The sequence below is a fragment of the Trachypithecus francoisi genome, unplaced genomic scaffold, assembly GCF_009764315.1.
Source record: "Trachypithecus francoisi isolate TF-2019V2 unplaced genomic scaffold, Tfra_2.0 Lachesis_group7, whole genome shotgun sequence".
In the NCBI taxonomy this organism is placed as follows: domain Eukaryota; kingdom Metazoa; phylum Chordata; class Mammalia; order Primates; family Cercopithecidae; genus Trachypithecus; species Trachypithecus francoisi.
This window is the reverse complement of record NW_022681472.1, coordinates 85441514-85468397: the sequence shown is the minus strand read 5'-3', so window position 1 is coordinate 85468397 and position 26884 is coordinate 85441514. Positions and strand designations below refer to the sequence as shown.

The 26884-nt window shown below is 44.7% G+C and overlaps 1 protein-coding gene across 3 annotated transcripts in view; it reads left to right on the top strand.

The window, feature by feature from the left end:
• The window catches only part of ASAP1 (ArfGAP with SH3 domain, ankyrin repeat and PH domain 1), a 407767-nt gene that overhangs the window by 77535 nt on the left and 303348 nt on the right, over nt 1–26884 (top strand). For 2 of the 3 annotated variants that reach the window (XM_033203192.1, XM_033203191.1), the window contains exon 3: nt 6705–6831. The exons of the other annotated variant lie outside the window; for it this stretch is intronic. In XM_033203192.1, the coding sequence (XP_033059083.1) occupies nt 6705–6831 (127 nt within the window). The remainder of the gene's footprint in view (nt 1–6704; nt 6832–26884) is intronic. 3 annotated transcript variants of the gene reach the window in all.

Here is a 26884-nt window from a genome sequence, read left to right as displayed (position 1 = left end):
TAGGAAGATTTCAGGAGATGGTGCTTGTAAAAGACCAAGCCCGAGGCTACAGGAATCTTCTGTCCTTGCTTTAGTTCCTGGGGGATATAGGTGATACAGACATGGGTAGTATTTAGTCCCTCAATGCTGTCAGGGATTGATAGTCTGGGACTTTGTGGTATAGGATACTTAGTTGGAAGATATGAGGTGTTTGTTTGTTTGAGGTTTGTTTTCTGTTTTTTTATTTTGTTTGTTTATTTATTTAGAGACTGGATTACTCTGTTGTCCAGGCTGGAGTGCTGAGGTGCAGTGGTGAGATCATAGCTCACGGCAGCCTTGAACTCCTAAGCTCAAGTGAGAGTGAGTCAGAGCCAAGCCCTTCTGCTAACAGAGCTATTTGTTGCTGAGGAAGTTCTCAGTTTCTTCCTCCGAATGGTGCCAATATCCTCCAGTTGCTTAAGGCAGAGTGAGAGAAGCTGACTGCAGATACCCACATGAAGATTAATCCCACCTGGAGGAATGGGGCAAGGAGCGTGCTCTCTAGACCAGTCAAGCTTGCATTTGAATTGGGCTTGTAATGAGTTCCCCAGAAGGCAAAAAAAAACAACAGACATATACTCCAACAGAAAAAGCATCCTGGGGCTGTGGACTCATCCATTGTCTTTGATAAGCCAACAGAGCACGGTGGCTGATCACATGGGCTATGAAATCAGATTGCTTGGGTCCTGCTCCACTACTTGACAGGTGACCTCTAAGCTTCAGGTTTCCCATGCATAGAACATGGGGAATAATACAGTACCTGCTTTATATTGTTGCTGCAAGTATTAAGTGAGGTTGCGCCTGCAATGACTCAAGATAATACAGGGCACATAATAATAAGCACAATTATTCTTTCATAGGACTAAATAGAAATACATCCCTGAGATCATTCAGTTGATATTTACACTACATGTCTTCTAAGTTTCCACCATTCTGCCTCTTTTCTTCCTACTTCCATCAGAGGAACAGGGAGGTAGAACAGAGTAGTTTTTTGTCTCCAAACAAACCATGTTCTCCTCTTTACTGAGAAAACTCTAGTGGTTTTGCTTGGAGTATTTAAATTGAATTAAGTACATTTGAGACTAGAATTGGCTTTTTTTTTTCTTCTTATTATTACCTGAAATTGCATGAGTGCACTTGGGAAGCACTCATACAAAGAACATGAAAAGAGCAGTAGTTTATGTAGACTATGGCAACATGAGCCTAACTGTAAAAGATGGAATAAAGTACAGCCCTCCCTACTCCTGCTCCTTCAGCGTTTTCCTTTCCTCCACCACTTCATTAAGATGGTAGAAAATGAATTCTTAAGTTGTCAGGTGAAATAAGGATACTTTCTTTGGTTGCCTGGGCTGGAAAAAATATTGTATCTAACAAAGTAGCACTACACAGAATATAGTAAAGAGACCAATTTTGCAGGCAGCAGAAAAAGCATTGGATTTAGAGTCTGCCAGGCTCAGGGACATTAACTTGCAGTGAGATTTTATTGTGTCTCAGTTTCCATTATTGTAATACTTGCATCTCAGGACTGTTATATGAATGAATTCAGACATTACATATATAACAACCAATGCAGTACCTGGCTCCAGATGGAAGCTGAGAAAGTAGTATTCTATATCCCAGCAGCCTTAGGTTTCTCTGGTAAATTTGGGATAAATATACTTCATAAAGTTGTCATGAGGCTTAAAGAAGGGTAAATGTGTTCTAAATTCTATACTTGCCAAAGTTTCTGGTACATAGCAGGTCATGGTGACTATTTTGTTTTTGCAAGAATATCAGAATTTATTTTATTATTTATTTTAAAAAAATGAGATGTAGTCTCACCATGTTGTCCAGACTGCTCTCAAACTCCTGGGCTCAAGCAGTCCTCCCACAGCAGCCTCCCAAGTAGTTGGGATGACAGGTGTGTGCCACTGCACCCGGCAAGAATATCGTAATTTATATCTCCAGATAAGGTTTTCAAAGTTCCCATAATATCGGAAAAATAACTCTACTTAGGATGTCTGAGAGCCTGCTAAGCACTTTATATACCTTAGCTCATTGCATTTTCAGAACACTGAGATAGGGGCTGTCATTGTCCCCATTTTATAGATATGAAAACTGAGACTCAGAGAGGAGAAATACTTTAACAAGGTCTAGTAGCTTCTTATGGCAGAGACAGGAGCCTGTCTTTTTTATGTGAGAATCAGCTGATAATTCATGCTCCTGCAAAAGAAATGCCCCATGCTATCATCCCCTAGAAGTTGTTTTGCTCAGATTATCCTTCTTTACAGGGACTGTGTTACATGAAAATCGGCTTTTATTTTATTTTAGTGAGTTGGTCTTAACTTACTTCTCATCTTGATTGGTATTCATCCAGTTTGATTCTAGATACTATTTATTTACTTCCAAAATCCAAGCCATCACTAATGCATCTGGCCTAACAAAGGAAACTTTGAGAATAAGCGAGGTCTCTGAAGCCCGTTTATTCCCAAATCTGAGATCCCAGACTTTGGGAATTACTGTGCAGCCTTCTCCTCTCCCTCTTCTTTCCTCCTCCTAGTGACTAATTTAGAGATATCTGAGTGGTGGAATGAAAGCAGATGTATTTATAGTCATCTTTCACAGAAAAGGGGAGTTCAAAGGGAAATCACATTGATTATTGACTATGCATCAGCCTATGTATCCATATCTTCTCATTTCATTTCACATAATAATCTGAAACATAGCTTAGAAAACAAGGTGAATAAGCAACAAAATAGAGATTTAAGCTCAGGTCCATGTAATAAAAAGTGTGTTCCCTTCCCACTTTAGCCATTGTCCTTGTTCCATGAGAGCATCGGGAGCCTGTGATGAATGCTGTCGCTGGCTAACACTGCAGATCAGAGCACCAAGGGCTCCTTGTGGTTTCTTGGGCCCAGAGAGCACCTCTGACTCCCCACCCGCACTCCCCCACCTCTGGTTTCTGGTCAGTCATCTTGCAAATGCATCCCCCTTGGTTATAAGACAGATGGATGAGAGTGAGGTCTGCAACTGGAAATGTAACTGAGAGCCAATTCCCTGATGGCAAGTGGTTCATTAGCGCCATTGCTGTTCAGAAGAATAAGCCACCACTGTTCCTGCTGCCTTTTTTCAAGGAGACAAAGTGCATCCTGCCATAATCATGGTGTTACCTCAGTCAGCAGTGCTGAGTAAGAGGCAGGCATGAGGAGGACAGGGGTGCTGAACAGTCTTATTATAATGACGACAACGGAGATGATGCTTGCTTTATATAAAGCCAGGTGCACACAGGTATGTGTGTGTGCACATTTTTCCTGGCTTTGGGGAGGATGGTGTATATTTAGGGGCAGCTCCACACAAAGAAATCCAGCATTTATGTTTTTCCCATGTCAGTCTCTATTTGCTTTCAGATATCCAGGAATGATTTTCAGAGTATTTGAGAAAATGAGAGGTGCAGATGGTTTTCACTGAGGGATGGTTTCAAATTTAAAGAGGATTATGGCCCAGAAATGGTGGGTAGAGGTGTGAACCTTTGAAATTCTAATTGCAGACCAGTCTGAGGAGGTATATACTTACCAGAGCACAATATCTCATTGTAAGCATATTCCTTTCTTGGCTGAAGGAGACAGGGGAGGAGCAGATACATAACATAATCTTCAAATGAAACTGAAACAGAAATTGACGGCAGCAGTTTGGAGTCTTTGGTGAATTCAGTCAAGAAAGAAATCCCCAGCTGTCTACCACTGCAGTTAGCTTAGCTTGTTGTAATAATCTTTCTTCTTTGCATCTGCAGAGCTGACTGTATACACAAGTTGGCTCCTGCTGGGAGGAATCTATGGTCATTTTGACACACCCACTCCTTTATTTTACAAAGGATAGCACCAAGGCCCAAGATGACAACATCAGTTACTAGGAGGGAAAACTCTGGAACCCAAGGCCTCTTGGAATTGTGGCAATTGAGCACTGACTTTTGGCTTTTAATAACAGCTCATGTTTATTGAGTCTTTACTATAATGCCAGACAAAGAAGATGGAAGGAACTACCAGCTCAGTGGAGGTGACAGGTGCTAGACGACTACCTGGAATAGATGGGAAAACAGAATAAATGCAAGAATCCAAGTCTGAATTTGTTTCCAGCCTAGAGGAAGGAAGGCCTTCTTGGAGTGAAGTCTAAGTGCTGTGTGTTGTCAGTGCTCCATGGGGTAACTGAGTCTCAGCTTAATTAGCTCAACTGGTATGGGCCATATTTGTTCCAAGTCACAGAATTTTCCAGATGCAGGGTGACTTGGTTAGTATGTGGGGAAAGGATGGTAGGATTTTCTCCTGGGTGGCTCATACTTCAAAAGACCGTGTTTTGTCAACTACAGCACATGAGCAAGTGACCTCCAGGTATGGATCTTCAGCTGCCTGCTATCTTCAAACTTGGTGTGTCCCAAGCCAAGCTTTTAAAGTGCTAAATGAGGACAAAGTTGAGTGCCTGTTTATTTATTTACTGATTTTTTAAAGAATGTCTTTTTAAGTTGATTTCTTAACTTCCCCTTGCCAGGGAAGAATATTTATTTATGTACATTCCCCTTACAAAATTCTCCCTTTAGTTAGCTGGAACACTTGCCTACCTGAAGCATGGCCTCTTAGAGGACATTGATGAGCATCTCACTGGAGGCACAGTGCAGGTTCAGTACAGACAATAGAGGGAGGTGAACATCTCACACTTGTCTAATGGCTTTCCTGTGCACAAAGCACTTTCTCATCCATCATCAGTGAACTCAACAGAACAGCCAGGTCCTGGGGTTGGTGTCTTTATCTTTTGCTTTCACGTGAGGCAACTGAGGGCCCAAGATGCCATAGACAACAGGATTATCTGGGTGACTTACTCTTGTCATCCTTTTCTCAAGATGTCACCTTGTCAGCAAAGCCTTCTCTGCAGATTCTTTATACTGTAGCGACTCCTTCACTTTCTTACTTTATATTTACTCCACTTTATATATTTGTGAGTTGTCTATTTCTGTCCTAGAAGGTAAGCTTCATGAGAGCAGGGGCCTTGGCATTACTCAATCTCCAGGGCACATAGTTGGTGCTTGGTAAATATTTGAGAGTTAATGAGGTGATGTATTTTGACAGCCACTCGACTACTTCTCTGTAGCAGGCCCAAGGCTAAGACAAGATCGCTGCTTTGGGGCACTCCCTTGTAGTCAGGGGTAAGAACCAGAGAACGGATTTGAGGCATAACAGTGCAAGATGGCAGGAGCCCAATTTTGGGGGTGAGGGGTACGGCGCGGTGGGTGTGTGTTAGGGAGGACAGGCTCAGCCTTGCACCCTAAGGCTATCAGAGGCTCTCCTGGCTTGAATTACAGGTACCAATCCTGTGGCCCTTCCCAAAGACCTAGCTTTTTTTTTATCCTCCTTCTTCTTTTAAACCAATTTCATACTCAGTGAATGGTGAGAAATTAAATGGATTCTTCGGACTAAGTAGATTGAGCTAGTTTTAAAATTAGCCATCTGTCAAGGCCGAGGAGTGAGGTATCTGTTGGTACTTTTTCCACCGAAATTTGGCATCTGCTTAGCATCGAACACCACTTGCAGCTCCGGCAATGCCTTTTACATTCCCTGACCCTCGGCTTTCCTGTGAGTTAAAAACAAAAAGTGCAAACGAAAGATTAGAAAGTTTTGTTTTTTTTTTAAAACCCCAAACCCTTCATTCGTCTTCACACTGCATTGTAGCAACCTAAGCCAACTGCACAAAACCAGCCTTTAAGCGGCGAGGAGCACCCTGCAGAGAGATGGGGCGAGCGGGCGAGAGGGCAGCTGCAAGCCCGGGCCCCGTGAGGCCGCCCCTGCGCCCAGCGCCTCCTTCGCGGGGTCGGGGGCCCTCTCAATAGGAGGCGGCTCTCCGGGGGCCTCACTTCCTGCACCCACACGCGACTAAAAAAGAACACGTACAACTTTTTTGGGCCCCCTTCTTGCAAAACGCTGGCGTAACGAGCTCGCTGAAGTAACCGCTCCGGGGGCGGACCAGGGACTCGGGCTTCCGGAGCCCCCTTGCCAAGCAGCCGGGGTCGGGAGCGGCCGCTTCGGAGCCAGGCCCTGGGGGCGGTGCGCGAGCGGGGACGGGGCGGGGCGGGGCGGGGGCCGGGACGGGGGCGGGGCGCGCGGGGGGGGGAGCAGGGCGGGGGACGGCGCGCGTGCGCAGAGCACTTCCTTGTTTGTCCCCGTGACTGCAGCGCGAGCGCCGCCCGCCCGCCCGCCGCGGGAGTGTGCGCTCAAGTCAGTCAGGCCCGCGCCGCCGCCTGTCAGCGCGTCTGAGGAGGCAGCGCCCGGCGCCCTAGCCACCCAGCCCGCGCACGCCCCAGCGGCCGGCTGGAGCCCAGACCCCTGCGAAGACTCCGCGCGCAGCCGCGTCCCCTCCCCCGCCGCTGAGGAGCTGCAGCCGCCGGCATGAGCAGAGGGAGGCGGGACCCGGAGAGCCCCCTGCCTCGCGCGCGGCTTGGAGTTTGAAGGGCCCCGCGCCGAGCGCCGCCGCCGCCGCCGCCTGCCTACACCCGCCTCCTTCCCTCCCTCTCGCCGCCGCCGGGGACGGGAGCCGCGCGCCAGGCCGGGCGGCGGGTGGCGGGCTGCGCGCCGGGGTTCATGAGCCGCCAGGCGGCCAGCGGCCCCGGGAGCCTGCGCCGTGACTCACCCCCCGCCCCCGCTTGTGTCTCGTCCCCCCGGCAGGATGCCGGACCAGATCTCTGTCTCGGAGTTCATCGCCGAGACCACCGAGGACTACAACTCGCCCACCACGTCCAGCTTCACCACGCGGCTGCACAACTGCAGAAACACCGTCACGCTGCTGGAGGAGGTAGGTCGGGCCGGGACCCCTGCCGTCCGCGCTCGCCGCCGCCGCCGCGCAGCTGGAGGATCTCCTCTCGGAGCTGGGAGGAAGGAGACGCGGGGGCCGGGGGCGCCACACCCCCTCGGGGTGCCGCCCGGTAAATAAGGGACTTCGGACGGGCGGCCCCTTCCCCATCCCTTCCCCTTTTCTGGGGTCCTGCGGGTTGAAAGGCCTGGGGACTGGAGGTGGGACAGGACTGAGCGAGCTGTGGACACTCCAGGGAGGACAGAAGATGGAAGTCTTGTCCTTGGCATGCACTGTTCGGCCCTTCCACATCTTCGTGACCCTCCTGTAACCCTCCGGGTAGGTGGCGTCAGGCCACCGAGGGCACAGAGGCGAAGCAGTGCAGCCAAGGTCATCAGCAAGGGACTAGGAGATGGGCAGTGAACGCACCTCTCAGCGGCCGGCTGGGCCAGGCAGGCGTAGCTGCGGAGGCAAGGGCCGGTGGAAAAATCCCAAAGGACCCAGAGAGAACTCAGGCTGGGACTGTTTCCACTCCAGGACTTCTCCCTGCTAGTCTCTGGTGCCTGAAGCCCAGATGGAAAGAGATCTGTCTGTGCACGTAGGTTCCCACCCGGCTCCCCTAACCCGGAGGGTTTGGTAGGGCTTAGGGCTGCTGCGCCAGCAAGACCTGCCCGCAGGGCACTCAGGGACTGGGCAGGGAGATCGGAGACCGGTGCAGGCTGCTTGAGCTGACCAGACAGGGAGAAGGGAGGCCCAAGGCCACAGTCCGACAGCTCCTCTTATCTGGACTCTTCAGGAAAGCGTTGCGGGTGGGGGTGGGGGGCAGTGCCAAGGCCAAATCGATTTCTTTAGGGTTTTCAGTGAATTAATGATAGAGTGGTATGGGCAAAGAGGAACCTCAAAGCCAGGGAGCTGCAGAAGCCTCTGGGGCCGCGATAAAAATAGGATATTTGCCCTGGAACTCAGCATCATCAGTAAGTGCCAAAAAGCATCCCTTCCCTTCAAACAAGGCAAACGTATTTCAACTGAAAATGGCACCATTGGGTGGAAGGTAGGAAGGGAGATGGTTTTCCCTGGGTGGGTTATGCTGTGGCTGGTTTAGGTGAGGTTTGGGGAGCCCCTTCTGATGTAAGCCCCCCACCCCAAGGACGGCCCTCTGTAATATGGGGAAGCTTGGGCCTCTGTGGACCGACTGATCTTGAAATGAGCTTTGATGCTCATGTTTCCACACACGTAGAACTGGGAGTCAGAAGTAGAAGGGTCCCAAATTTTAGGAGGGGAGAGACTTCTGTTAGTGCTGGGGCCCATCGCCTGCTTGGTGCTGTGACTGAATGTGTCATTCCGGCATGCTTCCAGAGTTCTCTCTGGAGTCAGTATTGGGTGATGGGAGTGAATTGTGAAGTGGATGGAGAAATACCACCTAACTAGGTTTGTTTGAAAACCAGAGGTAAATGGATTTTTTTTTCTTTTCTTTTCTTTTTTTTTTTTTTTTGGTGTTTGTGCGCTACCAGTCTGTTACACTCATCTGGGATTAAACAGAGTTGCCAGGCATTGAACCCCATCATGGGTCTCTCTTTCACTTAATTGTAATAAATTGAAACATGCTGATATAGAAACATTTTGCATCCTCTTTCTGAACTAATTGTACATACTTCTAAGGATGTGACATTGATTAGACTGAGTGGTTATTTTCCTTCTAGATAAGTTCTTCGGTGCCTGCTAATAGAGCTGCCAGTTATTTTAACGTTCTCTTCCTGCACATTTAGATAGTGTTGCTGTATTCTGTTTGTGAAGGATGTGATAAGATTAAGTATTTGGTGATGCTGTTTGCAGAGGTATGCGAGCATATTTTCCAGCAACCCTGCAGTAGAGGGTTAATGTTAAATTACCTGCAGTTGCTGTTGATATTAGTTTAAGGTTAATAAATTTAAAAGCAAATATAAAATATTTTTTTAAATGAGAAATACTGTTGTAAGATTAGGTAGAAAAATAGAGTTAACTATAATGCAAGTGTGGTCACTTATGAACTTGAAACCAGGCTAGAAGTTCAAAGTGTCATGTTAGAGTACATTGATGATACCCTTGTTCTCAAAAATATAACAATGTTTCAGGATGGCACAATAATTTTACAGTTTTTCTTCTGAACTTAAGTGTAAGGTGTTGGTCAGGAAAACATTGTCTCCCGTCGGCATATTTTAATTCTTGAGGTTGGACTCTCTGAGTGGTTGCCTTTGCATATATGTGAAAAGTATGCTTTAGGTATTTTTACTGATGGATAGTCACCATAGTTGAATTTTAATTTTTCCCCCATGCTTACATACATGGAAGTAGTGCATTATTACAAATATCTTAGGTGGATTGCAATTCAGTTCTTTAAAAATATGGGGCTTAACATTACCACACTCAAAATATAAGAAAAATTTGGGGGCATACCACAAAATCTTGTTGGCATATGCTTCACAAGTGAGATATTTGGAAATTTTAAGAATGTGGCTTGTGTTGTTTTGTGGTTATTCTTAGGAAGAGAACTTTTGGGTACTTTTTAGTGATACGGAAACTCCGGAATAGGAATTAATTTGGGTAACTTGGAATTCTGTCTTTAAAAAAATATTTTTCTAGTTATAGTAAGTACCTTCCTGTTTATGATCTCTTTTTGCTCTTTGAATCACTAATGAACATACATAGAGCGCAACTGAAAAACTATTAGATCTCCAAGATTGAAGCCCCATATTAACCCACACTCTCCCTTTTACGATGTCTCCTTGGTAGAGAATGTGGCGTGTTATGCAGATGTTGATGCTTTTAGTTACATCTCCGTGATGAGCACTCTAGGAAGTAGATCAGAAATATATGGTAAGAAAGCCTGGGCATGGGGGGGTCATACCTGTAATCCCAGCACTTTGGGAGACTCAGGCAGGAGGATCACTTGAGGTCAGGAGTTCCAGACCAGCCTGGCCAACATGGGGAAACCCCATCTCTACTAAAAAATTAGCCAGGCATGATGGTACATGCCTGTAGTCCCAGCTACTTGGGAGGCTGAGGCAGGAGAATCATATGAACCCGGGAGGCCGAGGTTACAGTGAGCCAAGATTGCACCACTGCATACCAGGTTGGGCGACAGAGTGAGACTATGTCTCAAAAAAAAAAAAAAAAAAAAAAAAGACGCATATGGTAAGAAGAGGCAAAGAGGAGTTTACTTCTGGGCCTCACCTTTTGGGGCAAAGGGTTGCACATGGCTCTGGGGTTCACGGTTTGGCTGGCACACGGTGAGTGGCTACCTTGGGGTGACTGGAACGGATGAGCTGGTTTTCTGCCAAGGTTTTGTCCTGGTGCGTGAGTGTTTTCCAAGCAGAAAGCCAGTGTTTTACTTACTCAACAATGAAAGCACACTTATGTGTGCCATTTTACTCATGACCATTTGTAAGTTATGAATAAGTGACTAGGAGAGTTTTCCCTAAAAGGGAGCAGGCAGGCATTTTAGGACCGCTGTGACCCAGACAGTAGAAGGGACCCTCCATTTGAAGACTTAGAGTGGCTAATACTTAGTACCTTTGTCAGAGAGAGAGGCCAGCATGATAAATGAAAGTCTACTTGGTTATTTTATATTGGGCCACATTTTAATTTGTTGACAATGAAGGAGGCAAGTTCTGCTCATTTATTGAGCAGCTGCTCCATATCCTGCCTGCTGTAGACATATGGCATGAATGCTTACATTTACCTGTCATGAGCTCTCTGAAAGAGGAACAATTATCATCTCTATTTTATGGAGAAGAAAATTGAGGCCCAGAGAGATGAAATGATTTCTCTCTAAGGGCGAGTGGCTAGTAAATAAAGTGGAGTTTAAAAATCTCACTCCCCTCTCCCCCCGAAACAGGCTCTCACTCTGTAGCTGAGGCTGGAGTGTAGTGGTGTGATCTCAGCTCACTGCAACCTCTGCCTTCCAGGTTCAAGTGATTCTCTCACCTCTGCCTTCTGGGCAGCTAGGACTAAAGGTGCACACCACCATGCCTGGCTAATTTTTGTATTTCTAGTAGAGACGCAGTTTCATCGTGTTGGCCAGGCTGGTCTCAAACTCCTGACCTCAAGTGATTCGTCTGCCTTAGCCTCCCAAAGTGCTGGGATTATAGGCATGAGCCACCACACCTGGCCTAGAGTTTAGAAATCTTAAAACAGTTAATACATAAAATAGGTATTCTAAGTGTCTACAAAAACATATTTCAGTGGCTTTGTAGGGAACATAGGAGACTTTGCTGTCAGTGCACCTTCAAGTTTTGGTCTGATTAAAAAGGTGCTTAAGTTCCTTGGGGGCTTAATGTTTCTTCATGTTTGTATTTCAGAGTTCTTAATAGTGATACTTAAATATACTATTTTTTTCCCTGTACTTTCAAAGATTTGGATATGAGTTTTCAGATTTAAATATGGAAACTCATTTGAGTATAATCCATGAACAGCATTTGTTCAACACATTTTTGGGGAGCTCCTGCTATATACAAGTCATTTTCCAAGTCCCACTGAGGTATTGGGGTTATCCAGATTGTATTATGGAGAAGCTAATAGTCTTTAAGAAATAAAGAAATAAGGCTAAAACTCTTAACAGGGTAGAAAGGGGCAGTTCCCAGGGGAGGGGAGGCCTTGGGCCTCCCTTCTCCCTGTCTGGTCAGCTCAAGCAGCCTGCACCGGTCTCCGATCTCCCTGCCCAGTCTCTGAGTGCCCTGCGGGCAGGTCTTGCTGGCGCAGCAGCCCTAAGCCCTACCAAACTCTCCGGGTTAGGGGAGCCGGGTGGGAACCTATGTGCACAGATAGATCTCTTTCCATCTGGGCTTCAGGCACCAGAGACTAGCAGGGAGAAGTCCTGGAGTAGAAACAGTCCCAGCCTGATCCCAGGGGAGGGAAATAGTATAGAACATTCATCCTAGGAATACAAGTGAAATCACTCAGATTACCATGTAGTCAATATACAGATTGTTCAGTGCCTCTTATGTGCCCAGCAATGTGCTAGACCCGGGGATACAAATATGAAGAACCCTGCCCTCAAAAAATGCAGCCTAAAAGTTTTTTATGGGAGGTGGCAATCAAGTGTGGGTCTGGCATTAGAGGCTTTTCTTAACGTGTTTACCTGGTGTGTTCAGTTCTTTCTGAAGATATAGAAATGTTTGATGAATGAAGATACGGAATATAGATTCAGTATCAAGCCCTATCTCATAACAGTAACCTTCCTACTACCTATACATACTATTATTTAATACCTTTTTTCACCCTATCATCAGTGGCCCCATTTTATAGATGAAGAAATTGAGGATTACAGCAGTTAAGTATTTCGCCTAGCTAGGTCGTACAACCAGTAAGTATTTCACCCAGGTCATACAACCAGTATCAGATTTGGGATTAATTGCGTTACCGTCGAGTCCTCGTGCAGGCCGGTCAGACTTCTGTATGTGTTCCCTCACCTTCTAATGAAGTTTCAACCTTTATCTGTGTCGTTTTGGGTGTCTGCCATGCTGATGATAGAGGTCATCAGTCTTTGATAAATACTCTTAGGTCCTTAAGTGTTTTTCTGTGAAGTCTTACGCATAGGATTTCTGTGGTCAGGGTTTGACATCTGATCTTGTTCATCAGCTCCCCTTGCTCAAGAATGCAAGTGCATTACCTCTTAAATTTTAAAAGCTGGTAAACTTAATGGGAAGTGCTACTTTATATTGCAGGTGCTAAACTTAAGAAGCCCGTTAATTACCCCCAAGGAGATTGTAGTCTTAAAAAAAAACCTCAGGAAGGATTTAGATAAAATCAAGATTTATTCTTTTGCTTAAAGTAGAGAAAGTATGTTTGGGTCTGTCTCTGACCTCTTGAAGATAATACAACAAAAGGCAAGCAAACCTTCCCATAATGTTTCTGTCCCACACAGAAGTCAAGGCTCTGTGCCCAAGCTTTTGACCCAGTCTGGAGGTACTTACGATGAGAGGTTTTGTCTGGATGAAACCAGCAAAGGTCAGTGAGTGAATATATCTATCTATAGAATCAAAGGGAGAAGGAAATTGTATATGTTGGAACTCATGCTCTTTCTAAAACAAGGCACAAGCCTGTTAGCCAGATATTCTATGCTAATGCTTTTTGTCCTTGTGGTATGGTTTGGATTTTTGTCCCCTCCAAATCTCAAGTTGAAACATAGTCCCCAGTGTTGGAAGTGGGGCTTAGTGGGACGTGATTGGATCGTGGGGGCGGATGCCTCATGAATGGTTTAGCATCATCAGACCCTTAGTGATAAGTGAGTTCTTGCTCAGTTAGTTCTCATGAGATCCAGTGAAAAGTCTGGGTCCTCCACTTTTCTCTCTCTCTTGCTCCTGCTTTTGCCATGTGATATACCTGCTCCCACTTCTCTTCCTGCCATGACTAAACACTCGCTGAGGGCCCCCCAGAAGCCAAGCAGATACCAGCGCCATGCTTGTACAGCATGCAGAATTTCCTTTCTTTATAATTACCCAGCCTCAGATATTCCTTTATAACAACACAAGAACTGCCTAACACACCTTCATATATATATCTTTGGGTTTTACAAAACATTTTTTACACCTATCATCTAATAAAAGATTATTCTAATAGCATTCTTATTATTGTTTTACATGTGAATACATAAAGGCTCACAGGCATTAAATAACTTGTCCAGGATCACACAGTCGTAAATGGTAGACTTGGGCTCTGAATGCAGAATCTCTGCATTGAAAACCCATTCTGTTTTTTCTGTATTTCACTGTCTTTTATGCTTCCTGTCTGCCAGTTTGTTTTGTCTTGCAAGACCTGTGAGAAAGGCATCTATTAATTGTCTTCTTACCTCAATTTGATTTCTAGTGCTAGAGAGAAAGAGTTTGGGAGAGGGAAGAAAAATGAAAAAGACAGTTGCTTTTCTCTGTTCTTCTGAGACCTCTTGCTGGACCCCTCATTAAATCTCTGCCTTTTGTGATCAAAGACAGTGCTGCCAGCAATCCTTCTTGGACTGGGCAGATGTGAAAATGACCCTGTTGCTTCCACCTCCACCCTGGCATGCTTGGGACTGTTGACCCAATCTGATTTGCCTATGAGCTGCCCAGAGCCCTGGCTAAAGAACCACTACTCTCAGTTGCAGTTTCTGCAGGGCTCTCTGGCTCTCTGATTCCAGCTTCCTGGCCGTACAACAGCCCTGAGTTTTTGCTGAGTGTTAGTTATTCAGGGAATTGCTAAGTGTCCAGGTAAAAGTGACCTTGGAGAATATCTAGTCTGGCATTTGCCAACCTGGAAGCCTGATCTCCAAAAGGCTCTTGAAAGCTGTGATGGGGGTCTGTAGCCGCTTTGTGGAAAAATTAGTGGACACTGCTAGTAACTTGGTTTGGTATAACTCTCACGCCAAACGTGTTTGATTTTGGCTGAAATGCATCAGCTCAGTGGTGTAGGACTAATCGCCTGCTGCTGATCAGATGCTTGGATTGCCAGTTATAAAGTGGGAAAGCAAAATGTTACCTCATTCAGGTGATTGGCTTTCTAGAAGAACTTTGTATCTCCGTGGGAGAAACTTCGTGAATGACGGGACCCACCAGATCTAGTGTAGTCCTATTGCTTTGAGAGGTGGAGACTGAGGCCCAAAGATGAGAAGGAAACCATGCAGGGATTTGAATTCAGGGCTGCCCAACCCAGGGCTTTTTGCAGTCTGCTGTTTAACAGGGCTGTGGGAACTGCAATTCACATTGTGGGAGTCCTCCCCAGTACCATTCCATGTAACTTGCTTCTAGGTAGAAAGAGTAGAGAGTAAACCTTAAGTTTGGAACTGGATCTTGTTAGTGCAGTCTGCTGTCATTAAGTCCTGGTCTCAGAAGACATGCTGTGTGAGGCTGCAGTAGCTTTCCCTGATGTTAGGCTAGCAGCCTTTCATCAGAAACCATTTGTGGTGTTGGATGTTCAGACACTACCCAGACCTTTGCCTTCATTATCTGTTTGTCCAGGGAGCCTCAGAGAGATGGTTTCCATATATGTAACCTAGTCATTTGGGGACCAATGCCAGATCTTGGTCTTGGCCATTCGCACATATATTACTTAAACATGAGTAAGGTTTTGGGGCTAGAAATCACTTCATGTCTAAGCCTCTGTTTCCCCATTTGATAAATAAATTACATTGCTTTTTGAATATGAAAGGAGACAGTGCATGGGAGGCACTCATCAAGTGACTGTATGTGTCGGTAAAGTATGGCCCTGTGGGTGTCAAGTTCTGACCACTCAGCTCTCCTGTGAGGCAGGGAAGAAGGAGGCGAATGAGGCCAGAAGCATTCCTTCATGGAGAGGTACATGGGCAGGACGCCTCTCTACTGAGGACCAGTAGCAATACTTGGGTTGAGGAGGCTGAAATTCTCTTGTCTAGGTTAATTGTATCCCTGTTACTTCTAGCATGTGTTGGGCAAGTTACTGAGCCTTACTGTGTCCTACTTTCCTCATGGGGATAAGTATCTACCTCTCGGTGAGTTGGTATCTGTAAAGTGCTTACAACAGTGTCTGGTGTGCTAAGTGCTCTGTGAATGATTGTTCTTATTATCCTTGTTGCTATTGCCCTGTATTATTGCATTAGACAATTGCCTGTGTAACTGAGAAGGGGAGTTGGTAGACTCATTTCTGAAGGGTCAATGATGAGGTCAGATGACAGAGAGATAAAGTCAGATGTGTGTACTTCAAGGACCCAGATTGGGGAGGCACAGATGGGACTAAGGAGAGAACTAGGGCAACACCAAACACTCTGTCCATTGTGGGGCATGGTCATAGCCAATTTGATCTGAAGCAGACTGTCAACTCAGTGTAACTGTATAATCAGCCCTTAGTGGGCCCTGTACTCTCTGAAGTAAGGGAACCAGTGACCAGTACTGCCCACTTTGACCCAGGCCAGCCTGATGGACTCTACCAGTGCAACCTCATTGCCCATGCTTCCTTGTATCACTGCTATAATCTTTCTGCCTGCTTCTACATCCCACTTGTAGAGTCCTCTCCATTGGTGTGTGAAAGCTGCCCCTTCTGATTCTTGCTGGGGCTTTGGGGTAATGAGCTGTTTTCTCTGTTACATAATAAATGCAGGTATTTATTATGTACCTGCATAACTGATTGATTGTGGTCATTTGTGGGGAGGTGAAACATTTATGCCTTGGCCCTGACTGGTACAGAGCATGGCAGCTAGGTTGTGTGCTTTACTGATTACAGCTTGAAGCACTGAGACCACAAGGAATTCTATTTTGGTTAGGAGGCAGGACCCTTAAAGCAAAAGGTATCTGTCCTTGAATGTTCATTTCTGTGTACTTCATAGCTTGTTTTCAGTGTCAGGAAAACTAGTTTTAATTATTTGTGGGCAGGAGTTAGGTCAAGATCAGGAAGCACTTGACTCTACTTGGTCGTCACAGAATCCTGGAGTTCACAGTAGGCTCTTTCCAGCCCAGAGCCCTGTCTGAACAGCCCTCTGTTATGGTGCTGTTTGTGGTCAGTTATGTAAGAACTGAAAAAATTTTCATGCCAAGTTATGGTATAATTTTCCCCCAAAGAACTGGAATATGTGCCCCTTTGATAAGGCAGCACCCAATTTAGCCACTCAAAAGCTGAGGAAATAAAATCAGAACCTCATGCGCCAAGGAGGTAAAGCCCAAAAGACGACTGCATTTTGGCACCAACTATTATAGAAAGCAGAGTTGGCTAAGTCAATCTAGGCCATCCCTTTCCCTGCCAGATGCGTTTTGGGTGGAGGAAAATGTAAGCTCTTCTTAGCTCTCTCTATTATTAAAACAGCCTGGATACCTTGCATTTCTGTAGCATTGTACCGAAAGGCTAGGGTCAGGATGGCCTTATCTCCAGTGCCTGGTATAGCACCCAGCACGCAGTGGGCTTTAAGTATAGTGAGAACTATGTTATTATGATGCACATTCCTATAGAACTGGAAAAGGCCTCAGACCATCTAGTCCAACTCCTCTTTTTATGGATGACGAAGCTGTGACCTAGAAAAGCCAAGTGTGTTAGGCTGTTTTGTTGTAAGAGGTTCCTTCCCCTCCCCCAGCAAAATGAAATACATTAGTTAAAGCAAAATGGGGACTTACTGGAAGGATTCATGGGAGATATTTTATGGAACAGGAGGGGCAAGAATGAAACAAAATGAGGATGTTCTCTTTTGGGCAAATGGTAGATGATGGCAACTCTGGCACCAAATTGTTCTCAGCTCCAGTGCCCTATACCACATTGGTGTCTGCCTGATTCTGGGGCAAGGATATCTGGGAAGGAGGATGGATTGGCCCCACTTGTGTCAGGAGACCATCCTTGGTCCAGTCAGCTTTGGCCAGGATGAAGATGGCTGTGTGATGGGTGGGGCTAAGTCCTCCCCTTCAGCCTGGGGGTGATGGTGGTCCTCAGAGGAGAGTAGGAGGATAGGGAAGCACACCGTTTATACCCAGATCACACAGCAAAGCTGGGACTAGATCTAGTTCTTCTGCCTCATCTTCATTTTTCATTGACATGACAGTTAAATGGAAATGATGGTACCTCACAGCTGTTGGGAGAATCAGTAGGAATATAAGGGAGGCAGAGGCCTGGCACTCGGTGACACTTGGAAGATGTTACTTTCTCTCCCCTTCCCTCTGCAAGTCTCACCTCCCCTTGATCCTTTCTGCTTTGTACTCATTTGGGATACTTGGAAGGACTGTGGTCAGAGCACTGTGCTGCCTAGTTTTAGCTTTGCTGATGTGGTCAGGAAAGATCAACATTCCACATAGGGTGTGACCAGAAAAGAAACATCCCATTGCCACTAAATCCAAAGTGATGGCATGGTGCTCTTTGAATAATCTTTCCGTAGATACCCAGGATGGGTGAAAGACCAGGCAGGGCAACTTAGCTCTCTTCGGAAAATTTCTGGTTTGGTTTTTCCTCAGTGTTAAATAGTGGAGCCTACTTAAAGGTCCAGTGAAGACTAACGGCTTTACTTCCATTAAACAGCTTCTTCACTGCCCAGCTACACACGAAATAAAATTTGATTGTCTTCATTGTTTTGAAATGTGGGGAGCCTTCTTTTATGTTTCATTAATCATTTTTTTATGATGCCCATTTCCTTTTCCTTATAATGTTTATTCACATTAATAGCGTTTACATAAAATTAGATACTCCTTATTTCCACAAAGTGCAAATCAAAATAAGCACTCACTGCTGGCCCAGCAGCAGCTGCTGCTTTAATAATAGTAATATTTTTCATACCAAGGCAAGTGAATACACTACCGCCCAATAAATAAACTGGTGCCAAGTCAGTGCTGTCACATTCCAAGGCTTCTGCATTTTGCGTGTAAGAGTCTGAACAACTTCAGAATCTGCGAACATTACTGTTAAGAACCTACTCTATGCCGGGAACTGTGCTGGTTGTCCTACCCATATCATCTCATATAATCCTCCCAACAGCTCTGTGGGGTGGGTGCTTTTTCTCCATTTCACAGATGATGAACTAGGTTTAGAAAGGATTCAACTCAATTTATGATCTTTCTACTCAGACTCATCCTCAAGAAAAAAAAAAAGCTGTAAACGCAAATATGCGTGCGATACTAATGAAAAAGAACAAACAGGAAATAGGCTTCTGCTGAGACATGAGATATGTAGGTTAGACTCATAAAAGAACTTTCTGACAGAGTATTAAATACCAACCGGATGGCCATGGAAGTAGAATTTTTTTCCTCCCGATTTTGGGATAATTTTGTCAATGATAGGCTGGTGAGCTAAGTTGTGTTCTTATTGATGTTCATGTATGTCTTCACTTTCAGTAAATTGTAAGTATCTCAGGGACATCACCCCTCTCTTTTTAACCCTAGGTTTTTAAATTTGTTTTGTTTTTAATGTAGTTAGCATTCAGATATTTGAGTAAAATTATGAAGAATGTAGCAAAGCTACATTTGACTTATAAATCTTGAAGGCAGGCCTGGTAAAAAGTTTTCCAAATACTGTTAAGTCTACCTCTCTGGGCTTTATATATGTGCCTACCAATTGCATAGAGCGGTTGGAAAAACCCACAGCTACTAAATTTCCTGAAGGTTGTGCTGCAGATGCTTAGCAGACCAGAATGCTAAAGCCAGATTCCTAGTCTGGCCTTTTGGTGTCTGCAACCTGCAGTCCTCTGTTGGCTTAGTAGTACTAGTCACAGAGTTGGCTGTCACTTTTTGAGTATCAGCTCTATAATGAGTACTTTTTTGTTATGTTGCCCAGGCTGGTCTTCAACTCCTGAGCTCAAGTGATTGGCCTGCCTTGGCTTCCCTTGGCCTCTCAAAGTGGTGGGATTATAGGCATGAGCCACCTGTGCCCAGCCTGTACTGAGTACTTTAGGCTGTTTCAAACCCTCACATTACCCTGCTGGTACCTGATGGAGGTGGGAATCAAATCTGGGTTTGCCTGGCTCTGTAGCCCACACCTCCCCACTGCCACCCTGCCTTGCTTTGTTATTAGTGATTTAGCTGCAAAGTGCAAGTAAACGGAAGAGAGTCTGGTTAGCATTTACTTTCTTGATGGAAACAAACACACATAACAGAGACACAAGCAAGATATGCATCTGCCAGTGGAAAAGGAAAGCATTTTTCCCTCCTGACTTGTTTCTTCCGAGTTGAGGGGGAGGCATTTAAATCTAGATAATTTACATCATGCATCTGGGGCAGCCAGTCACAATATGGTATGAAAGGGATTAATGAGAGAATTGGTATTTTCAAAACGTGTTGACCTCTCAGGTTTTTCTTTATGGATGGTAAGTTGTGAATCATACGATTTTATGAGCAGTTGTGCCCTGAGTTCACTCTTCAGCATTTCTGCACTCTGTTATAATATATTCTCATTTCGTCCACACAGCACTTTATTAGGCCACAAAGCCACTATTTTCTTATTTGACAGATGAGGAAACGGGCTCAAAAAGTTAAAAATAATTTCTCAAAGGTCATTTGACTGAAAAAGCATGATGAGGCTTGAGATCAGTTCTGCCAACCAGTCTCCGCCTTCACTTTGAAAGAGACAGACCTATGTTGGAGATGTTTTGTCAAGTAATTTGTAACTAAAACAGTACCTTTAGGATTAAAACATATGGTTGTGTGTGTGTGTGTGTGTGTGTGTGTGTGTGTGTGTTTTGAGATGGAGTCTCACTGTGTCGCCCAGGCTGGAGTGCAGTGGCACAATCTTGGCTCACTGCAACCTCCGCCCCTCCAGGTTTAAGCAGTTCTCTGCCTCAGCCTCCAGAGTAGCTGGGATTACAGGCGCGTGTCACCACGCCCGGCTAATTTTTTTGTGTTTTTAGTAGAGATGGGGTTTTCACCATCTTGGCCAGGCTGGTCTTGAACTCCTGACCTTGTGATCCACCCACCTTGGCCTCCCAAAGTCCTGCAATTACAGGCGTGAGCCACCGCGCCCGGCCTAAAACATATGGGTTTTATTATTGAATAATTTCATGATACTTTGCATTATTAGATTCCCCTTCCTTCCCACCCTCCCCCATACCTTTTGTAGTCTGTTTTGCGCTAGTAGCTCAGTCCTCCAAGTAGTTTTTTACTTTGGACAGTTTTTCTTATTTTGTTTGTTGTCTTTTGTTTGTTTGTTTGTTTTTTAAGAGACGCTGCCCGGGCTGGAATGCAGTGGCACAGTCATGCTCACTGCAGGTTCTATCTCCTGGGCTTAAGTGATCTCGCCTCAGCTTCCCAAAATGCTGGGATTACAGGCATCAGTAACTGTGTCCAGCCAGTTTGCTTGTTGTTAACTTAAATTTTTACACACGCAATAGCAGAGTGGCATGTAACTGTCATTCAGTTTCAACAATTGTCTGCTTTTGGCCAATCTTTTTTTCATTTCTACCTCCTTCCCTGATTTTTTGAAGCAATATCAGATATTTCATTTCATCCATAAATACTTCAGTATGTACTTCTAAAAGATAAGGACTTGAAAAAAATAAACCTGAACCATAATATGTTTTCTCATCTGAAAAAAACACTTCATCAGTGTCATTAAATATGCAGTCATTGTTCAAATTTCCCTGGTTGTCTCTTAAAAAAAAAAATGATTTGTTCAAACCGGGATCCGTATGAGATCTATATGTTGAAATTCATGGACATGTTTCAAATTTCTTTTAATCTGTGGGCTCCTCCCTCTTTTTTTAGTTGTAATTCATTTGCCAAAGAAACTGGTGGTTTATCCCGTAGTTTCCCATAGTATGGATAGTGTTGATTGCAACCCTGCACTGTCATTTAACGTAAGCTACAGTCTATTCTTAACAGACTTTTGTTATTAATAATTTCCTCTTATTAAAGAATAAGAAAAACCTGTTCCCTTTGTAGAAAATGAGGACAAGTATAAAAAAAGAAAATGTAAAAGTCATCCATAAGCCCACTAACCAGGGGTAGCCACTACTGTCACTTCAGGTATTTTGCCCAGATATATCTCTGTCCTGCTTATTTTCATTTAGCACATCAAGAACATTTCCATTTCATTAAAAAGACTTCAATAATCGTTAAAAAGATATGTCATTGTATTAAATGATGTTTCCCTCCCTCCCTTAAGTTGCTCCCAATTGTGTATTTTAAACAGTTGGCTTAGCAGTTTCCCCAAAGAGAGGACCTGTTGTTCACATTGGAGTGGTGAATATTTGTGTACATCTGTCATATTCTGCACTAGTGTTGATAGGTTCCTAGAGTTGGAATTAGCGGCTCAAAGGCCAGGCATATTAATAAATTTCTTATATATTTGTCATATTGCCAGATTGTTTCACCAGAACGGTGGTCTTTGCCTTGTTCCAGCCCTGGGCAGCCTAGGAAAGTGCTTTTCTCCACAGAGGGACAGCTTTGAGTGAGGTCTCGATTTAAGTTTCTCCAAAAGAAAAAACTGGGCTCTGAGTGTGTATTGCCCTCGTGTGTGTTGGTGCATTATAAGTTACATCAAGTGAGTAGGAGTAGTGAAGGGAAAAAGGAGTGAGTGTGGGTGTTTTCAAACTCTCTGCTTAGCAGACTGGAAGCCAGTGTCATCTCAGTGTTAGCGTGTTAGCGGGTGGTGAGTAGCTCTGCCTTATCAGCCTGTATCCGCCTTAGTAGTGACTTCTCTATCTGCCCCATGCAGCCTCTTGTCTGAAATTCCTGCTTTCCATGGAAATAAGTTTGTTAAGGCCTTTCTCTTGGGCTCAGAAATAAATAAATGGCATTCACTTTGAAAAGAGGAAATGGTTAAACACCAGACATCGCCAGCTTCTAGCCTGCCTGTTGCCTGACCTCAGGTAGCACCTGCTTTCTTCCTTGCCTGAACATTTTAACCTCCCATGACTAAGTCACAGGACATTTCTGCAGTTGAAAACCTTTTTGGCTTAGTAAGTATCTTTTACAGACCCAACGTATACTGCCCCTTCATTCACACATGGTTGTGAATTAGTTGTTTCCCACTTAACACTTGGCTGAGAAGAAGGGTGGGAAGTATTTTGGAGAGGGGATAGAACTTAGATGTGCCTGGTGGGGAGTAGGGTTGGGGGGCAACCAGTTTCTTGAAGCAACTTGAGGGGAAGGAGAAGAGGAGGAGGGGAAGGTGCCAAAAGCAACTTTAACTTGTTGTTTCTGAGAGTTGGCATCATTTTTAAAAGTCAAATTATATATCACATTTTGTCCTTGAGCTGTCCTTCGGCTAGGGAACTCCATCACTTTGTCATGTGAGTTTGTTAGGTTTTGTGTTTGTAACAACCACTTTTGTTTTTCTTAGGATGGTGCTTTCTCAGTTCCAGAAGTTTCAGAGAGGCCCACCTCAGTGTTTGGAAATTGCTTCTGGGTATCTTGGGCCTCTGCTTCCCTAGGGGGTCCAAATAGCAGCTATCTGGAGCATCTTTCCCTGTGGATTTCAGCTTAGAATGGACATCTGTTAAGTCAAGGTCCACTCTTGGTAGAATGTGCTGGGTTCCATGCTGAGTACTTGACCTGCAGTATTTTACAGACGGACTCTATTACTGGATGTTCTGAGGAGAAAATCTGGAAAGTAAACAATATTAACTTCGTTTTACAGATGAAAAATCTGAACATTGAGGGAAGGAGTGACTTGACCAGGATGTGCAGTCAGGGGAAGCTGGAGTTTTTTTTTTTTTTTTTTTTTTTTTTTTTTTGAGACGGAGTCTTGCTCTTTCGCCCGGGCTGGAGTGCAGTGGCCAGATCTCAGCTCACTGCAAGCTCCGCCTCCCGGGTTTTACGCCATTCTCCTGCCTCAGCCTCCGGAGTAGCTGGGACTACAGGCGCCCGCCACCTCGCCCGGCTAGTTTTTTGATTTTTAGTAGAGACGGGGTTTCACCGTGTTAGCCAGGATGGTCTCGATCTCCTGACCTCGTGATCCGCCCGTCTCGGCCTCCCAAAGTGCTGGGATTACAGGCTTGAGCCACCGCGCCCGGCCGGAAGCTGGAGTTTTTGTCTCTGAGGTCTATGGTCTTACATGATGAGTGCCACCCTTGCCAATTTGCCTTCTTCATCCTCCTCACCCCCTAAGACTTCTTGCTTGCCCTTAGGGTCTCAGGACATTCTCTTTTCCACCTCATGGTGAATGCCCTGGCTCAGGACCGACACCCTCCTTTCCAAAGTCTGCTTTCAGCTAACTGTTGGAAGGAAATCCCTCCCATGTTTCACTCAAAGGTATGAATGCCTGATGAGACATTACAGCAGCTTATGCTGAAGGTAGTTTTAGGTGTTGGGCATGGAGATCCTGTCACACCTTACAGGGTAGCTGGCTGTCTCTTCCCATCTCTTGGTCCAGTGAACCCTTAGAAAACAATGCCAAGGGTCTCCTAGTTTGACTCTTGTTTCTTGCTGCTCTTTTATCTCTTATTTGTTAATAAATAATTATATAAATAAATGCTTTTCCTGTTTCTCTTTTTGGTGCCAGGACTTCCCTAAAGCCTGTTCGTGAACCATTGGTGACTGAACCTTGGTCATTCGGTATGTGTCTTTCACTGGGCTGGGCAGTCAAGTTGAAGACACGGAATTATTTAATCTCTCTACCAGCCTCATCAGGTGATGCTCTGGTTCCCATTTTATAGATTGTGGAAACAGAGACTTAAGAGATGCCAAACTGTTGACACATGTTTTATCCTTTGATCCTCATAACAAATCTGTAATGTTAGTAATATTTTAATTTTCAGGTAAGGGGCCTGAGGCTTGGCAGTCAGCAGTTTCCTGTCCCAGGTTTTACTGCTGAAGGGAAAGAACCGAGGTTTATACTAAGATCTGTCTGACCCTCAAGTCTTCAGGTCTCTGCCATTCACTCCTCTGCTTGCAGTTCTTACCCAAGATCCCACAACCGATGCTTGGTTAAGTCAACTCAAGCACTTAGACACTGTGGGTGCTTCATGGGGCTTACTGAAAGTGAAGTGAGTCGTGGATAGGAGTTTGACAGTGTGACACTTGAGCCACACATCCATTTTTGGGAGCAGGGTGGCCTTCCTGGTGCCCTGCACCCATCCAGACATGCTGGGGGTGGTAGGTGTGTTTCACTCTGGAGCAGTCAGTTGGAAGTTTTGTGTCGACTTTACTTGCTACTGTAATACATCTTGTCACTAGAGTTAGTGACTTAATTTGATCTGTAAGCACCCCCACAGCCACATGGTGTTGCTGTATCACATTTAATGTTGGTTAAAAAAAAAAAAAACTCTAAAAAACCACCCCTCCACCGCTGCCCGCCCCCCGCGACAAAACAAAAATAAAACAAACAAAAAACAACTTAGTATTTTATTCCCATAAAGACTTTGGAAAGATTTTGTCATTCATTGCAATGATTGATCAGCCTTAAGCATGCAGGAGCCATCATAATAGTCACAAGGTATTAAGCTTCGTCTTTGGAGCCTAGTAGTGTGCTAAGTTCTTTATGTAAATTTAATCCTTAAAATAGCTTTGCAGAGAGTTTCTCCATTTTACAGGAAGTGAATGAATGCTTAGAGAAGATCAATAAATGCCCAAATTGCACAACTGTTATATGGTGGAGCTAAGTTTCAAACCAAGTTTCTTAACTCCTCCATGTCACACTGCTTCTCTAGACATTATAGCCTTTTTAAAAAGGAGATGTGGAATGAACATTTTTAAATTCAAACTGTAAATATACACACACATTTGTACCCATGCATTGGGTACAAGAGTATAAATACCATGAATACTTACTAATCAGATATTTAATATCTGCTTCTGCCCTTTCTCCTAGAAAGGTGATAGTATGAAGGGAGATTGAGTGATTTGTTCCAATCCCAGCATAAATTATTACCCAGGGTGAGTTAATTTGTGTTGATTTCTGAAGTGACAGTGGTTGCTTCCTGAGGGTCTTAACCTCGTTTGACTCTTGTAGGCTAAATTTCTGCAGGCCTTCTGCAGAGCCCTGTCTTCGTCCTCGCAGAGATAACCCAGGTGTTTTTCATTCCCTATTAAGTTCGCCTTGGCCTTGTAGACACCTTTTTCACACAGTTGTGTGGGATCCTTGGAAAACAGTAACCTATTTGGGGTTATTTCTCCAGCCAGTCCTTTCAGCCTTTTCTTCATGTAGAACCCACTGTGCAGAAATGTTGGTTTTAAGCCTGTTGCATTATTGTTTTGAGGACAGGACTGATTATTCAACTATTTATCTCCAAAGCCTGGGACCCAGTAGAATGAACCCCATTTGAATGAACAAATGTACACACATGGAAGCCTTGGAGAATTTAGGCAAGGTGAGCCTGGTTCTGCGTATGAGGATAGAATTGAGGATGAGGAGAGTCCAGAAGAAGTACTGTCTGTAGGACTGACCAAGAGGGGAAGGGGAGGACTTTCAGGACTTGCTAGATTTCAAGGGAAATAGTGTAATCTTAAGAGTTTTAGAGCCAGAAGGAGTCTTAGAAATCATGGAGGTCGACCACCTCATTTTCCAGGTCATTGAGATTTCTCATCAGTCCTGAGTTTACAGCCTCTGCCAACTGACCTTCAGGGCACAGAACCAGACATACCTCTTTAAGTTAGTGCTTTTATTGGTTAAAACACTTCCTGATCATAGCATTGTGTTTTATGTTTTAAGTAATTGATTTTTTTTGTGTTTGAGCCGTAAGATGATTTTGTCAGGAAGGAACCTTTTTTTAAACATCTACAAACCAAGCAGATAGAGCCTTCAAGTGGAGTAGACTTAGCTCATGTTGAATCTTGTGATAGCTCCTTCCTCTTCCTGACTTCTGACTACTTGCTATTAATATATTCCCCTCCCTGACCCCCTTGATGTATTCAGGGATACTTGTAAATTTGCTGATTCTTACAGTTTTCTCTCCATAAAGTCCTAAATTGTTTGTTCACCTCTTCCACAGCATGGTCTTTAAACAGGTGTGAAGGTTTCTAGCGTCTTAAATTTGTTTTTACAAAGAATTTTTGTTTACGTTATTTTACCTTGAGGTATTGGTGAAGAAATGATAGCCCAGATAAGTCAGCTTGCTTAAACCCTCAGAGAGGGTGGGTGGCTACTGGTTAAGTGTTGAGTCCAAGTGAGATGACCCGTGTCTATGGCTTTTGCCATGAGAAAGACCTTTTAAAGTCTCTCCAATGAAGAGTCGCTCTATCTGTGTTTAAGTTTCCTTAGGATTGCTTGAGCTTGAGCATTCGTTTCCCACTCTCTGTCAGGTGCTGTCTTCCTGACTGTTCCACCTCTTGGGGGTGGAATAAGCTCCTCATTAGTGCCCAGATGCTTTTGTTATTCTGCCCCCATCTTGTGATTTTGATTGTCAGCCCAGCAGCCCAATTCTGGACCAACCACTGTGCAGAAAGAGCCCAGCAAGTGCTGCTATGGGGGAAATGCCGAGGAAACAGTCCTCAGAAGGATTGTGAGCCACTGAAGCAACAAGGCAGCCAGAGCAGCAGTAGGAAGTCAGAATTTCTGCTGGCTCTCTGTGTGGAGCATTGGTGTGGCAGGGGAAATGGGACTGTCCTCTGCATTCAGCTGAGGAAACCAGGCCCACGGGTGTCATGTAGTTAGAAGGTGATGGAACCGGAGCCACTGTTAGGCCAGTGTGTGCATTTTCCAGCACACCCCAGCCTGCTGTTAAAGAAATGGAAAA